The 15,043-nt window shown below is 37.1% G+C and overlaps 1 protein-coding gene across 8 annotated transcripts in view; it reads right to left on the reverse strand.

Annotated features, from left to right (window-relative positions):
• The window catches only part of MIGA1 (mitoguardin 1), a 95,818-nt gene that overhangs the window by 61,569 nt on the left and 19,206 nt on the right, over positions 1-15,043 (reverse strand). For all 8 annotated transcript variants that reach the window (XM_082355519.1, XM_082355518.1, XM_082355520.1 and 5 more), the window contains exons 3-7: positions 10,113-10,290; positions 8,212-8,348; positions 6,246-6,372; positions 2,718-2,851; positions 1,851-1,974 (exon numbers count right to left, since the gene is read on the reverse strand). In XM_082355519.1, coding sequence (XP_082211645.1) covers positions 1,851-1,974; positions 2,718-2,851; positions 6,246-6,372; positions 8,212-8,348; positions 10,113-10,290 — 700 coding nt within the window. The remainder of the gene's footprint in view (positions 1-1,850; positions 1,975-2,717; positions 2,852-6,245; positions 6,373-8,211; positions 8,349-10,112; positions 10,291-15,043) is intronic.

Raw genomic sequence — 15,043 nt, forward strand, 5'->3', positions numbered from 1 at the left:
CTGAAGAAATCAGAGATGGTTTCCACCAACCTCTATGGACAGTAGAAAAAAGAAACTCTGGGCATGCCAAACAGAACGAAATCCGAGATGCATATTAGAAGACTAACAAGTACAAGAACTACACATCTACATGATCCTTATCATGAGGCTAGACAGAAACTGCAAGCAGAAGATTAGAACGGTGAGGGCAAATCCTCCATTCCTAGAATAAAAGAATAAAAGTCTCAGGCCCTTTTCCTCTTCCTTCCTTATATTTATAATTTTTTCCTACTTCTTTTTCTCTGTGGCTTTCTTTGCTACTTAACCACTTTGCTATCTCTTCTAGTTGTTCCATTCCCATTTTTACATTTGACTTCTTTTAAAAATGCTTCTGGGAGGGGGGAGGAATTAGGAGATTGGGATTGACACATATACACTATTGATACTATGTATAAAATAGATAACTAATGAGAACATATTGTATAGCACAGGGAACTCTACTTAATGCACTGGGGTGACCTAAAGGGGAAGGAAATCCAAAACAGAGAGGATATATGTATATGTATAGCCGATTCATTTCTGCTGTACAGTAGAAACTAACACAACATTGTAAAGCAACTATACTCCAGTAAAACTTCATTTACAAAAATGCTTCTCTGTTCTTTTTCCTACTTACTATCATAAATGCCATTCTAATAAGTTACAAAAGAAGTTGTGTAAAAAAATATATAAATAGAAACCTTTGACAAATTCTATTTGTTGACATGAATACTGTCTACTTTTCTTCTGGTCTGAATCTCCATGTCAAAATATTATACCTATGCCAAAAGCAGAGAAACTATTAAAAAACTATTCATTCAAGTCTAATGAATAATTATTGGTGACAGTAACAGTATGAAAAAGCAAAGACTGAAATTAAGGGAGAGGTTTCACATAACCCTCACTGTAACATATAGACAGAAATTCATAATTCTAATACAAGTGAAATCTTTTACCTAAATTCAAAATATATAAATATGTAAACATCTCTAAATGCAGCCACTTTCAGTACTTCATGTTCAGAAATAAATGTGGAAAAACTTAACAAGCCTTAACAATTTTTTCTTTATTAGAAAAATAAATCCTCCTCAAATAAAAAAATTTAAATTACTTTTAACAAAAAATTATGTATAATGTAATTTTATTTTATTTCATTCTTTGGATGATTTACTGAAGTCAAGGAAGCTTTTTTTTTGGCCGCGCTGGGCAGCTTCCAGGATCTCAGTTCACCAACCAGCCCAGGCCACAGCAGTGAAAGCCCAGGATCCTAACCACTAAGCCACCAGGGAACTCCCGGAAGCAATTTTAATCATTCTTTCCTTGGAAGACTTCACTGAAGAAGTCTCTTCAAAGTTCTTTTTTCTTTAAAGTAGGAAACAAAGGTAATGGTATATATTAACACATGTATTGACTACTTACATCAAAATGTAGCCTGCAACTGAAATGGGGGCAAGAAATAGAATGACTTAAAATACTTTAAATGTAAGTCATGAGCTACGTGCCCGTTTCTGAGGTAGTGTGTCTCTGTCCCATTTTTATATTATTATTTTTTTCCTCCCTCTAACACTTTAACTGGGATTCTTTCACTTAGAATGTAATTTTAAAATAATGTTACAATCCTATCTATGGTAAGTACTTGAATTTATGTCAAAAAGTTCACTTGAAAAGTTAAACTGAAAGAAAAAACCCAATAAATATGATAGTACTCTTTTTCTCTTGGCTATTTTCTAAAAAGTATGTAACCATATTAATATACTTAAGCCAATGATTCCAAGAATAGAAAAGAATAAAATCACACAGTTCATAAAAACCATATAAAATAACCACCTTACCCATATCATTAGCAAGGGAATTAGGATCAGATGCCCCTAGGGTAGCTTCAAACTCCTCTTGGAGACGATATGCTCTTTGCAGCAGAGCTTCAAGTTTATGGATAAATTCAGTACTAATAATATCCTATAAGGAGAGAAAAAGTACACACAGCAAATATTAGATTCTAATGTTAAAATTCTAAACACTTTCCACTTTTAAATGAAAGGCAGAAAAGTGAGGGACATAAAAAAATACCGTTGGGTGGTGAGAATACTGTGATATAAGTCAGGAGGCCTGGGTTCTAGCTGTGCCTCAGCTAAAATCACCTCCATTTCGTAATCTGTAAAATTAAGGAGTTGGACTAGATCTCAAAGTAAGGTTCTCAAAGTAAGGTCCCTGAACCAGCAGCATCAGTATTACCTGGGAACTTGTCAGAATTGCAACTTAGAAATGAATTAGAAACCCTAAAGGTGGGACCCCCAAATCTATTTTTTAGCAAGCCTTTCAGAGGCTTCTGATGCATGCTCCAATTTGAGAATCACTAACCTAGATGAGTCTAGCTCTAACTCTGTGGGATTTTTATGAATATAATGGCACTTAATTAAACCCAAAGCACAAAACAGACTTTTAAAAAATTCCTTTAGACATTATATCTGCTTAATTCTTTATTTTCTTGAAAAATCAGGAAACAATGATGAATTGCAAATCTGGGGTTTAACAACTAACCGAACAGGAAAAGCCCAGTAAGAAATATCCCCACACAATCCCAAGGGAGAAAAAAAAAAGTTCTATTAAATGCCACAGAAATCAAGTACACTGAATCAACATTAAAAATAGTTCAACTCCTCCAATATTATGAAGACCACTCCCAAATAAATCATCCTTACATCTATACTTTCTTCTGCAATGGCATCTCCCGCACCCAATTTAATGGAACTACAGGCTTCGTCCTCAGCCTGTCTATTTCGAAAGGTTAGAGCTTGTTCCCATCGACGCAATGCCTCTTCAAACAATTCCATACCTAAAAATTGAGAACAGAACGATTTTATTTTGTTTTTTTTCTGGCCGTGCCACGCGGCTTGCAGGATCTTAGTCCCCCAACCAGGGACTGAACCCAGGCCCCCGCAGTGAAAGTGCTGAGTCCTAACCACTGGACTGCCTGCGATTTCCCAAGAACAGAACAATTTTATTAATTTTTTAAAGTTTTTAAATTTATTTGGTTGCATTGGGTCTTCGTTGCTGCACGCGGGCTTTCTCTAGTTGCATCAGGCAGGGACTACTCTTTGTTGCGGTGCGCAGGCTTCTCATTGCAGTGGTTTCTCTTGTTGCAGAGCTCGGGCTTTAGGCGCGCCGGCTTCAGCAGTTGTGGCTTGTGGGCTCTAGAGCGCAGGCTCAGTAGTTGTGGTGCATGGGCTTAGTGGCTCCGCAGCATGTGGGATCTACCTGGACCAGGGCTCGAACCCGTGTCCCCTGTATTGGCAGGTAGATTCTTAACCACTGCGCCACCAAGGAAGTCCCAAGAACAGAACAATTTTAAATAAGTGAAATCAATACCAAAATCATTTTCGGTCTAAAGTGTTTTTCATACAGTTAGCACCAATGGCACAGTGTAACTGTAATTTTGGCACTAAAGAATAAAATTTATGCTCACATTATTTCTTAGCAGAATCTTAATATCCCAATACATTCCAGGTCTACAGATGTAGTCAATCAACAATAAGAGAGAAATGACTAATATGTTTTCCCTTTTTAAAATATGTAACTCAAAGGTATATGGTGCTTGGGATTTTTCTAAAAAAATACCATGAATTCATCAAAAGTCCTAACAATAATGGCTAATTTTTATAGTCACATAACTATCCTTCAAAATATCCCCCTAAATGAAAAAGAAAACTGATGGGCAAATAGAAGAAACTAGTTGATAAGAAACTATCAGGTTTACAAGAGGTTCTCAGAAGGAGAGAGTAAAGCTAAGAAGAAAGATAACAGCACAGAGGTCCAGAATAAAGTCTTTTCTATCTCTTTTTCCACCAAAAGGTGTCTTAGACCACCTTGACACCAACTTGCTGATTTGGATGGATAAAGTGCTGGGCCAGAGTTAAAAATATACAAGAAGAACCAATAAAGGGTTACAATCTGAGTAGGAATTTCATATCCCTCCTTATAGAAAGCTTTTGTGGGAAAATAGGTGAATATGTGCCTCTTTTTCTCCAAATTAAAAAAAAAAAAGGCTTACCAAAATAATTATGCACTTCAAACAAAACCAAAATATTTCAAAACCTAAATTTTTCTAGACATATAAAAGTAGGGCTTCCCTGGTGGCGCAGTGGTTGAGAATCTGCCTGCCAATGCAGGGGACACGGGTTCGAGCCCTGGTCTGGGAAGATCCCACATGCCGTGGAGCAACTAGGCCCGTGAGCCACAACTACTGAGCCTGCGCGTCTGGAGCCTGTGTTCCACAACAAGAGAGGCTGCGACAGTTAGAGGCCCGCGGACTGCGATGAAGAGTGGCCCCCACTTGCCGCAACTAGAGAAAGCCCTCGCACAGAAACGAAGACCCAACACAGCCGTAAATAAATAAATAAATAATTAATTAAAAAAAAAAAAATAAATAAAAGATCTTTAAAAGCTGCTTAAGAATCTGACCAAGTCATTCTGAAGATGTTTTTAAGATATGGTAGGTAGAGAATACCTGTCCTCAAAAATCATTTCTTCAGTTATCTGGAGAACCTACAACTCTAAACAAATAAGATGTTCTTTAAATGAAATGTAGGCCTTAAATTGTTTAATTTTCTGTAGCAAAGAATCATTGTCCGGATCTTCCTTCTAAAAAATTTACTCACTTAAAAGACTTCCTTTTTCCAAGCTATACAATTCTAATTCCTTCATCCTCTTCTCACTCCATCCACTCTCTATCCTTCTGATTATTTTGGCTAAATATAAGGAAGAATTATCTAATAGCAGAGTTGTCCAAAGATAAAAGTTACCTCTCAGGAAGTACTGTGTCTCACTTGACTGCAGAACGTGGCCCAAACTGTCACATATCAGCAGTTTTGTAACAGGAATTCAAACATGTTACCAATATATTTTTTATGTCATCAACACTGTGAAGGGAACTAAAACAATAGGTGGGAATTGAAACAATATCTCCTACCGATCCTAATTCTATGACACTGAGACTCCCTGCAGCTTCCCTAGTTTTACTCTATTTCTCTTCAATTCTAACTCTCAATATTCCTACAGAAGTGTTGAGTGTAGGTTTACTAGGCATAGTTAATCTAGAAACACAGTGAGCTTAATTCTCAGAAGACCTGGAAAAGGTGGCAGAAGAACTACTCCTATATCTCCTCCCCCCCACCCCCCGTGCAGGATTACCTACTGTGACGTCACGGCGGATGATATAGTCTTTAACTATTCTAGAGTGTGGGAATGCAGGCAGGCACACAGTCCTTCTGCCAACTCACCATCCCCTTACTACTCACTGGCCAAGGCCACCTCAAGATTTTTTTGGTTTTGTTTTTTAGTTAGTATGCCTTTCCCTTACAAGGAATATAGCCTGAAATAGAGTACAGAAGAACAGGGGAAAGGATTTGAAAATGCATTTGAATCTGATTTGGTGTTAAGGTCTCTGGTTCTCTTCCTGGGCTCCAGTGAGACTTTCTAGACATGCTCACGTTCGAGCTGTAAACACAGGCCTCTTTCTATCTAAAATCCTTTCTAGATATAGGAAGAATACAAATGATATCTAGATAAAAGACTACATAAAGTGGATTTTGATAGATTCATTAGATAAAAGTCAGCAGATTAGGTTAGGTAAGTGTAATCGATTGAATAATAACCACCCAAAGATATCAGGCCCTAGTCTCTGAAACTTGTAAATGTTACCATATAAGAAAAAAGTGTCTTTGCAGATGTGATTAAATTAAGAATCTTAACATGGGGAGATTATCCTAAATTATCTGGTGGGCTCTAGATCCAATCACAAACATCCTTATAAAAGAGAGGCAGAGGGAGATTTGATACACACAGTGAATAGGAAGGCAGAGATTAGAGTCATGTGGCCACAAGCCTGAAGCCACCAGAAGCTGGAAGAGGCACGGAATGAATTCTCCTCCAAGCCTCCAGAGGGAGCATGGCCCAAATGCCACCTTGATTTCAGCCCAGTGATAACGATTTCAGAATTCAGGCCTCCAGAACTCTGAAAGAATATATTTCTATTGTTTTAAACCACCAAGTTTGTGGTAATTTTAACAGTAGCCTCAGTAAGCTAACACAACATGTTATGTTATGCAGACTACAGTCAACAGATGAGAACATTTTAGAATTATAGTTGCTTCCCTTAGAACAATTCATCATTCTTCCGTTTCACATAAATGTGAGTACAGTATCTTAAAACTTCATTATGTTATTCCTACCCATCAAGTATAGGTTCTCAGGAGTGGTCACAGGAATATTAACAAGTTTAATATCATCTTCATCTGCTCTGTCCCAGGAATTAGAATTGCCACAAGCACAGCTATGACAAGAATTGACACTCTGGACCTAAAATTAAGATGGACAGAAGTTACTTCAAAATCTCTTTTGTAATAGTATTTTGCGATCTTTTATATTTATAAATTATTTATGTAAATCCTAATCCTGATATAACAACCCATGGAATTTCTACCTGAAGAAATAAATCTGATTATATTCAGTCAAACTTAAGAGTCATAAGGCCCTAAGTATTCTGAACCCTTGTTTGCTCAAAAAATATACAACTAGAACAATATTTTGAACATAAATCAGATATTTCCATCAAAAATCAAGCAGTTTTTTTTATAGTTTACTGTCATTAAGTATTTACTTATAAATTTTATCCACACCTACTTTGATTTGAGGTAGCTAGCTTATTTTCCTTTTAGAACTTATTACAATGCTGATTCTCTGCTATGTAATAACGAAAATCGAAAAGCCTCTGTCATCTTCCCTTCTCTAGCAAGGTCCGCTGAGCCAATCATTTCAGTCACCTCTATGCAAATGACTCCCAAATCTTTAACTTCAGTTCTGTCCTCTTTTGAGAAATCTAAGCCCACATTTCCACCTGCCTATTTGGTGACTCCACTTGGCTCTTCTGTTGGCATCTCAAAATGACTATATCAAAAAAGAGCTCTGCATCTTCCCACAACAGAAACTCTTCCTCCTCCCAAGTTCACTAACAGTACTTTTATCTCCATAATTCCTCAAACTAGATAACAAGTCTTCTCTAACTTCTCTTCCCACACCTCTCAAATCCAGTTACCAAGTTTTGTGGACCCTGTTCCCTCCTTTTCCACTCCTGTTGTCATGACCCTCACTGAGGCACTCATTAAGAGGCAGAAATCTGGGTTCACAGCCCTGGCAGTGGAATGACTAGGTCAGCTAAGGCACATATAGTAAAGTGATTCTAAAGACTTCTTACTTATACTATTACCATAAAACTCCTTTTCTCTAGTCAAGAACAGCTTCAACTTTCAGTTGAGAAAATTCAACACAGAGGTACCCCAGATTATAGAATGGGCATATACTTCATTATCCTGCTCAGTTTCACAGACGAACTGAGAGTCTGCATGACTTTGATCTAGATGCTCCTACCACAGAATAGCCTTTAAAAATTTGGTATATTTTTAGGCATTTAAGAATGGGGCAGCTGTATATTCCAACGAAATACAGAAGCAAGGTATGGAACAGATTATGGTATTCTATAAAGTATTTTTTTATTTTTTAAACTGTTTTTTTTAATGAATATACATGATGGGAGAGGCATATTCTCCCTGGAAGTATACACATAAGAAATTGTCAACGTTTGTCTCTAAGGAGGGGAATTGAGAGGATCAGGAGCACATTTTTCACTGTTTGCTTTTTGCCTCTTCTTTATTTAGTAGGAAATGCATATCCTACCTAATTTTTAAAATAATTTTTAAACTACATTAGATTTAAACAAATATTAACTTCATTTTTCACCTGTCAATCAATACTTTATTAATGCTGTCAAGAAAGAGGTGAAGAACTCCACACTTGGCAGGTTCATCAAGTGATTTTTGTGACCTAGTACCATGTTTGCTGCATCTTCTAGCTTTCTGCAGAACATCTAGCTTTGAAGCAACACTTCCATACCAACATCATCCTCAGAGGACCCCATGGGACCACATCACTTAACTCAAAAAAACCTGGAACCAAGCTGGCTGAATATTTAGCAAAAGGATAATTTTACTTGCCTGAAGAAAACAGAATCAACCAGATTTCTTAAGCTTCTTTCCATACTAAGAGCTATCTATAACTGTATGACATTTAAACCAATAGATAACAATAGATATATAAATAAAGTTAAAAGAAAAAACTAATAAAAATTTTTTCTTTACTTACAGAGGCCAAACTCTGTGCAGAACCTGAGTATTTACTGAAGAGTCCTCCATTAGCATAATTATAAGACTGAGATCCTTTGTCTTTGGCAGAACTTAAAGATAATGTCAAATTCTGTCTGCTACTGGAACAACTTGAACCTACCAAACAAACATATTAATATTAAAAGTATCAATAACTCCAATGATACATTTCAGGTAAAATTTCAAAGTTTATATATTCATTCAGAAGGCTCATTTTAAAACACATTTCCCTCAATTGTGTAAATTATTAAATGTATACCATTATTAAAATCTACATCTCTATATAATGTTTTTTTTTTTTAATTTTATTTATTTATTTATTTTTGGCTGCGTTGGGTCTTCGTTTCTGTGCGAGGGCCTTCTCCAGTTGCGGCAAGTGGGGGCCACTCTTCATCGCGGTGCGCGGGCCTCTCACCATCGCGGCCTCTCCTGCTGCGGAGCACAGGCTCCAGACACGCAGGCTCAGCAACTGTGGCCCACGGGCCCAGTCGCTCCGCGGCATGTGGGATCTTTCCAGACCAGGGCTCGAACCCGTGTCCCCTGCATTGGCAGGCAGACTCTCAACCACTGCGCCACCAAAGGAAGCCCCTCTATATAATGTTTTTAACACTGTTAAAATCTGCTTCTGAAATGAAGGTTAAAACATTCATCAATTACTCAAGGTGGTATTTGAATGGTCTACTGTAATCAGCATAAAAATACTGGCAACTATGAACCTTCAAATTATAAATTTAACAAAATATAAGCACTTCTTTCCTGAATTACCTCTAAACTTTATCCTTATCACATTATATTGTAATCAGTCTTTTATACGTCTCTCTCCCCTAACCATCTACCCATTCATCTAGGGCAGACACTGTGCCTTAGTTTATCTTAATGCAGCAGTTAAGACACTCAATTCAAATCCTGGCACTTATTAGTTATGTGAACTTGAGCAAGTCACTCAACTTTTCCATATCTCAATTTTCTTTAGGTATAAAATGGGAACAATAACATAGGATTATAGTCCTAATTCACAGGATTGTTATAAAGGTTAAATTAACACAGTGAATATATAGCATGTAGCACTGCACCCAAAGTCTAATAAAACATCAGTAAGTGAGAGGCATCATTATTGTTGTAATGTTCACTACACTTGGCACAAAATAGTCATTCATTATTTGTTGGGCCAACAAATCACAAAATCATATGATAAATCAAATAATAAATTTAAAATAATTTAAAATTCAAAAATAAATCCAGCATGCTCAATAAATTATTTCTATTGAAACAATTTGATAATATGTATCAGATCTCTAACAAAAACTATAGATCCTTTAAAGGCCAGCAATTCTACTTCTAGAACTTTATAAACTTAGGAAATAAACCAGACAAGTATATGCAAAGCAAGAAAAACAACCTAAAGAGAACAACAGGGAACTGGTTAAATAACTAGAGTACATTTGTACATTAAATACATATTAAAAATGATAGCACAGAGATATATTTATTGGCATTTAAAGACATTCTTACATAATGTTAAAATATTTTAAAGGCAGGTTACAAAAGGTATGAATTTTACTTAAAATGCATAAATCATTTACTTGTATATAATATAAAATGTTATGTCTCAATATGATATTTAAGTGCAAATATAAATGGATAGATATATACCAAAGTATTAGCAGTATTTATTTCTGGGTAGCAGAATTTCAAGTGATTTTGATTTTTTCTGTTTGCTTGTCTGTATTTTCTAATCTTTCTATAATTAATTTGTATTACTTGTGAGTTAAATATTACGCAAGGAAATTTTGGAAACTAAAACACTGAAATCACTGCACTCCAGTAATGATTTACATATAAAATTTCCTTTGCAGACTTAATTCAGCTATTTCTACATACCTTTGTCTGATGCTGCTCTTTTAGTGTATTCAAGTATGAGATGCTCTGGTTCCCATGGTAATATTTTTCCTTTCTTCTTTCCACGTCTTCTTTTAAAGTGACGGGCCAGAAAAATTACAGATACAACACTCACTGCAGTTACCACAAATAACTTTTTAGCTACTGGCGAAAATTTGATCTGGAAAAGATGCAATTAGATTGAAAAAAAGTCTTATTTGTTTGTTTAAAATTGACATAAGGACTAAAATTATTCTTAAGCTAATCTAGTTCTAAATACTACCAAGATAACATTATTTTACTCTTTCAATGACAACTAGCCCAATTTGAATTTTAAAGACAAACCCATAAAATGCAGTAATTTATTATCCACTGCTCTGCAGTTCTCAGATAAATAATAATGCCCAAAAAGTTATCAGGAGCACAAAATAATTCAATCCCATTAATATCTGTTGACCAACTAATGATTAATTCATGCAACTCAATCTTCTATCTGAATCACAGCAAGATTTTTAATTGCAGGAATGATTAAATCAGACTTTTAAAATGAACCAATTTTTTAAAACTATCTGGAAATGTGGGCAAACATAAATTAACTCAATTCATAAATATCATTTAAATAAGCCCTTTTATTCATGAATTAATCAACAAATATTTACTCAGCATCTTACAATATACCAGGACTGTGCCATGAAAATGAAAATGAAAATCTTATATAATTCTATTCAATAAGCATATATCAAATGTCTTTCATTTATCAAGAAGCACCAGGTATACAGAGGATACAGATCTTGCTTCCCTTAAGAGTGTACTAATAGTAAAGACAAATATACAAATAATGTATTACAAATAATTACAGTATAGTGTGATAAATACAGTAAGGTAAGTATGTACTAAGTACTAACATAAGAGCAAGAGGTAATTAACTTTGTCTTGAGGGACAAACACTATTAATCACCTAAAATGCAAAAGAACTTTAAAATAAAGCTATAGGCTTGGGGATGTAGAAAGCTAGAAAGTGTCACTTCCAACCTTCCAAAAACAAAAAAGCCAAATGACAGATTCTCAGTTTTTTTGAACCCATCAGAATGCAGAAGTTGTACGGTAATCAACTGGCCCCAAAACTAAGGAGACACAGGTTTTCACCTGGAGAGGTAAGACATGAACACTGACATGCAGGAACAAGGCCTATCAGGATATCAGTAAGAAGAGTTCAGCTAGCATGGTTGGTAAATTGGTGGAGACTGAGAGTGTACTGGTGAAAGAGGGTGAATCACCCTTCCCAGGGGGGCACATGTGGTGCAAATATAGGGGTAATTCACACTTTTTGGACGTTTTTATCTTCATGAATCCCACCAAGCACACACAGAAAAGACTGCAAGAGTCCTAAGAAAGTCTCCCTAATGGTGAACTGCGGAAGGGAAACAGGAATTTTTGTTGAGGGACATGAACTGCATCAGTACCCTTCTCTTTTGTCCCCCAAAAGGAACAAAAGCCTTAAACTGTGGGATGCAATTTTAACTTTAGAGGGAAATTTATACCATTAAATGTTTATATTAAGAAAAAAAGAAAGGTGTTGAAACCATAATCTGAGTTTTGACCTTAAAAAAGAAGACCAAATCCAATCTAAAGCAAGCAGAAAATTTGGAAGTAATGAAGACTACACAGAAATCAATGAAATGGAAAACCAACTCAATAAAATCAAGAGTTGTTTGGGTTTTTTAATTTTTAATTTTTTATTGTTTTGGCTGCGCTGCGCAGCTTGCAGGATCTTAGTTCCCTGACCAGGAATCAAACCCAGGCCTTGGACAGTGGAAGTTCAGAGTTCCAACCACGGGACCGCCAGGGAATTCCTGGTTTTGTTTTGTTTTGTTTAATTTATTTTATTTATTTAGTCTTGGCTGTGTTGGGTCTTCGTTGCTGTGCATGGGCTTTCTCTAGTTGCGGCAAGCGGGGGCTACTCTGCCTTGTGCGCAAGCTTCTCATTGCAGTGGTTTCTCTTGTTGTGGAGCACGGGCTCTAGGCGCATGGGCTTCAGCAGTTGTGGCATGTGGCCTCAATAGTTGTGGCTCGTGGGCTCTAGAGCACAGGCTCAGTAGTTGTGGCGCACAGACTTAGTTGCTCCGTGGCATGTGGGATCTTCCCAGACCAGGGCTTGAACCCATGTCCCCTGCACTGGCGGGGTTATTCTTAACCACTGTGCCACCAGGGAAGCCCCTAGGGTTTTTTTAAATAAATAAAACTGATAAACCTCTAGTCAGTCTGATCAAAAAGAAAGGGAGAAAGAAAAGATACATATTATCAAAATCAGAAATGAAAGAAGGGCCACCACTACAGACCTCACAGATATGAAAGGATAAAAAAAAATGATTACTATGAACAACTCTATGCCCATAAATTCAACAAGTTATATAAAATGGACTAATTCCTTGAAAGAGAGAAACCATCAAATTTACTCAGGAAGGCGCTTCCCTGGTGGCACAGTGGTAGGAATCCGCCTGCCAATTCAGGGGACAAGGGTTCAATCCCTGGTCCGGGAAGATCCCACATGCTGCGGAGCTACTAAGCCCATGCCACAACTACTGAGCCTGTGCTCTAGAGCCCGCGAGCCACAACTACTGAGCCCGTGTGCCACAACTACTGAAGCCCACGCGCCTAGAGCCCATGCTCTGCAACAAGGGAAGCCACCGCAATGAGAAGCCCGTGCACTGCAACAAAGAGTAGCCCCCACTTGCCACAACTAGAGAAAGCCTGTGCGCAGCAACGAAGACCCAACGCAGCCAAAAATAAATAAATTTGGAAAAAAAAAATTTACTCAAGAAGAAATAGATAGCATGAATATTTACATACCTACTAAAGAAACTGAATATGTAGTTAAAATCTTCTAACAAAGCAAATTATAAGCCAAATTCTACCAAGTATTCAAGGAAGAAATATCAAATCCTACAAAGAGGGAACACTTCCCAATCTTTTTACAAACCCAGCATTAGTATTAACATCAAAACCGAAGACATTACAAAAACAAAAACAAAAACAAACCTACAGACCAACATTGATAGATGCAGAAATCCTTCATAAAATATTAACAAATCAAACCCAGCAATACATAAAAAGAATAATATATATGACCAAATGGTGTATATCCTAGGAATTCAAATCTGGTTCAACATTCAAAAACTAATCAATACACTTCACCATAATAACAAACTAAAGAAGAAAAGCCATAATATAATCTATATATATATATATATTTTTTTTTTTTTTTTTTTTTTTTTTTAATGTTTAACCCCACTTCTGGACTGGGGTTTTTTTTTTTAATTAATTAATTAATTAATTTATCTTTGGCTGTGTTGGGTCTTCGTTTCTGTGCAAGGGCTTTCTCTGGTTGTGGCGAGTGGGGGCCACTCTTCATCACGGTGCACGGGCCTCTCACTGTTGCGGCCTCTCTTGTTGCGGAGCACAGGCTCCAGACGCACAGGCTCAGTAGTTGTGGCTCACGGGCCTAGTTGCTCCGCGGCATGTGGGATCCTCCCAGACCAGGGCTCGAACCCGTGTCCCCTGCATTGGCAGGCAGATCTCAACCACTGCGCCACCAGGGAAGCCCAAATCTCAATATATTAAAAAAGAAGTATCAATATGAACCCATGTTTTGCTTTTTCTTTTTAATATATACAGATAGACAAATTCAGAAATATAGTTGTGTATAAATACACTGATCAGTATGCATTCACACATATCCTAGTTCTGTCTCCTAAGAGGGCCTAGAAATAGCAACATCCCAGTAGCAATGCACACACCTTGCATCCAGATCTTAGTTTCTAATTGCCAGAGACTAAAGAGAACTAAATATGGAGACTAAAGAGAGCCAAAGCTCCCCAGAAAAGTGGGTAATTCCAGGATTGAGTCAGAGAAAATACAAAATGAACCCGGAGAGGAAAAAAAAAAAAAAGAAGAGGGCATGTCAGGCATGTCAAAAGATACAGGAGCCAACCTGAAAGAGCTTCCAAAGCCAAATATGGAACAATTTGAGCAACAAAATAAATAACAATAGTATTAGATTATAAACCAAAGAAAAAAATAAATACCCAAACTGATATAAATCAATAATTGAATAAATTAACAAAAGGGGAAGAAGGGACAACTCTCCCTTACAGAATAATTTTAAACAATGAGTGTAGAAGGAATGAAGGAAATAGAAAATCACCAATAAACTCTATGGTAATAACTGCTTAAGGCAAGATTCACTATTAAGTGCTAAAATTAGGGAACAGGGACTTCCCTGGTGGCACAGTATTTAAGAATCTGCCTGCCAATGCAGGGGACACGGGTTCAATCCCCGGTCCAGGAAGATCCCACATGCCACGGAGCAACTAAGCCCGTGCGCCACAACTACTGAGCCCGCATGCAACAAGTACTGAGGTGCGTGTGCCACAACTACTGAAGCCCACGGGCCTAGAGCCCGAGCTCCGAAACAAGAGAAGCCACCGCAATGAGAAGCTTGTGCACCGCAAAGAAGAGTAGCCCCTGCTCGCCGCAACTAGAGAAAGCCAGTGCACAGCCAACGAAGACCCAACGCAGCCAGAAATAAATAAATAAATAAATAAATAAAACTTATTAAAAAAATAAAATAAAATAAAATTAGGGGACAAAAGTTTAAGGAGAAACAATATATTTGCATAGTCTCAAAGCACCTACCTCCAAATTTATTTACAAAGAGAAAAAACAGCAGAAAAACTTTAATCAAGTGATCAAGGTTAAACATCACCTGTAAAAGACATATACACATCATCATGTATCCCCTGATACAATGCACTGTGGTTCGCGTCAAAAATGAATAATCTCTCGGGCTTCCCTGGTGGCGCAGTGGTTGAGAATCTGCCTGCTAATGCAGGGAACACGGGTTCGAGCCCTGGTCTGGGAGGATCCCACATGCC

The sequence above is a fragment of the Balaenoptera borealis genome (assembly GCF_965194805.1).
Source record: "Balaenoptera borealis genome assembly, chromosome: 1".
Classification (NCBI taxonomy): domain Eukaryota; kingdom Metazoa; phylum Chordata; class Mammalia; order Artiodactyla; family Balaenopteridae; genus Balaenoptera; species Balaenoptera borealis.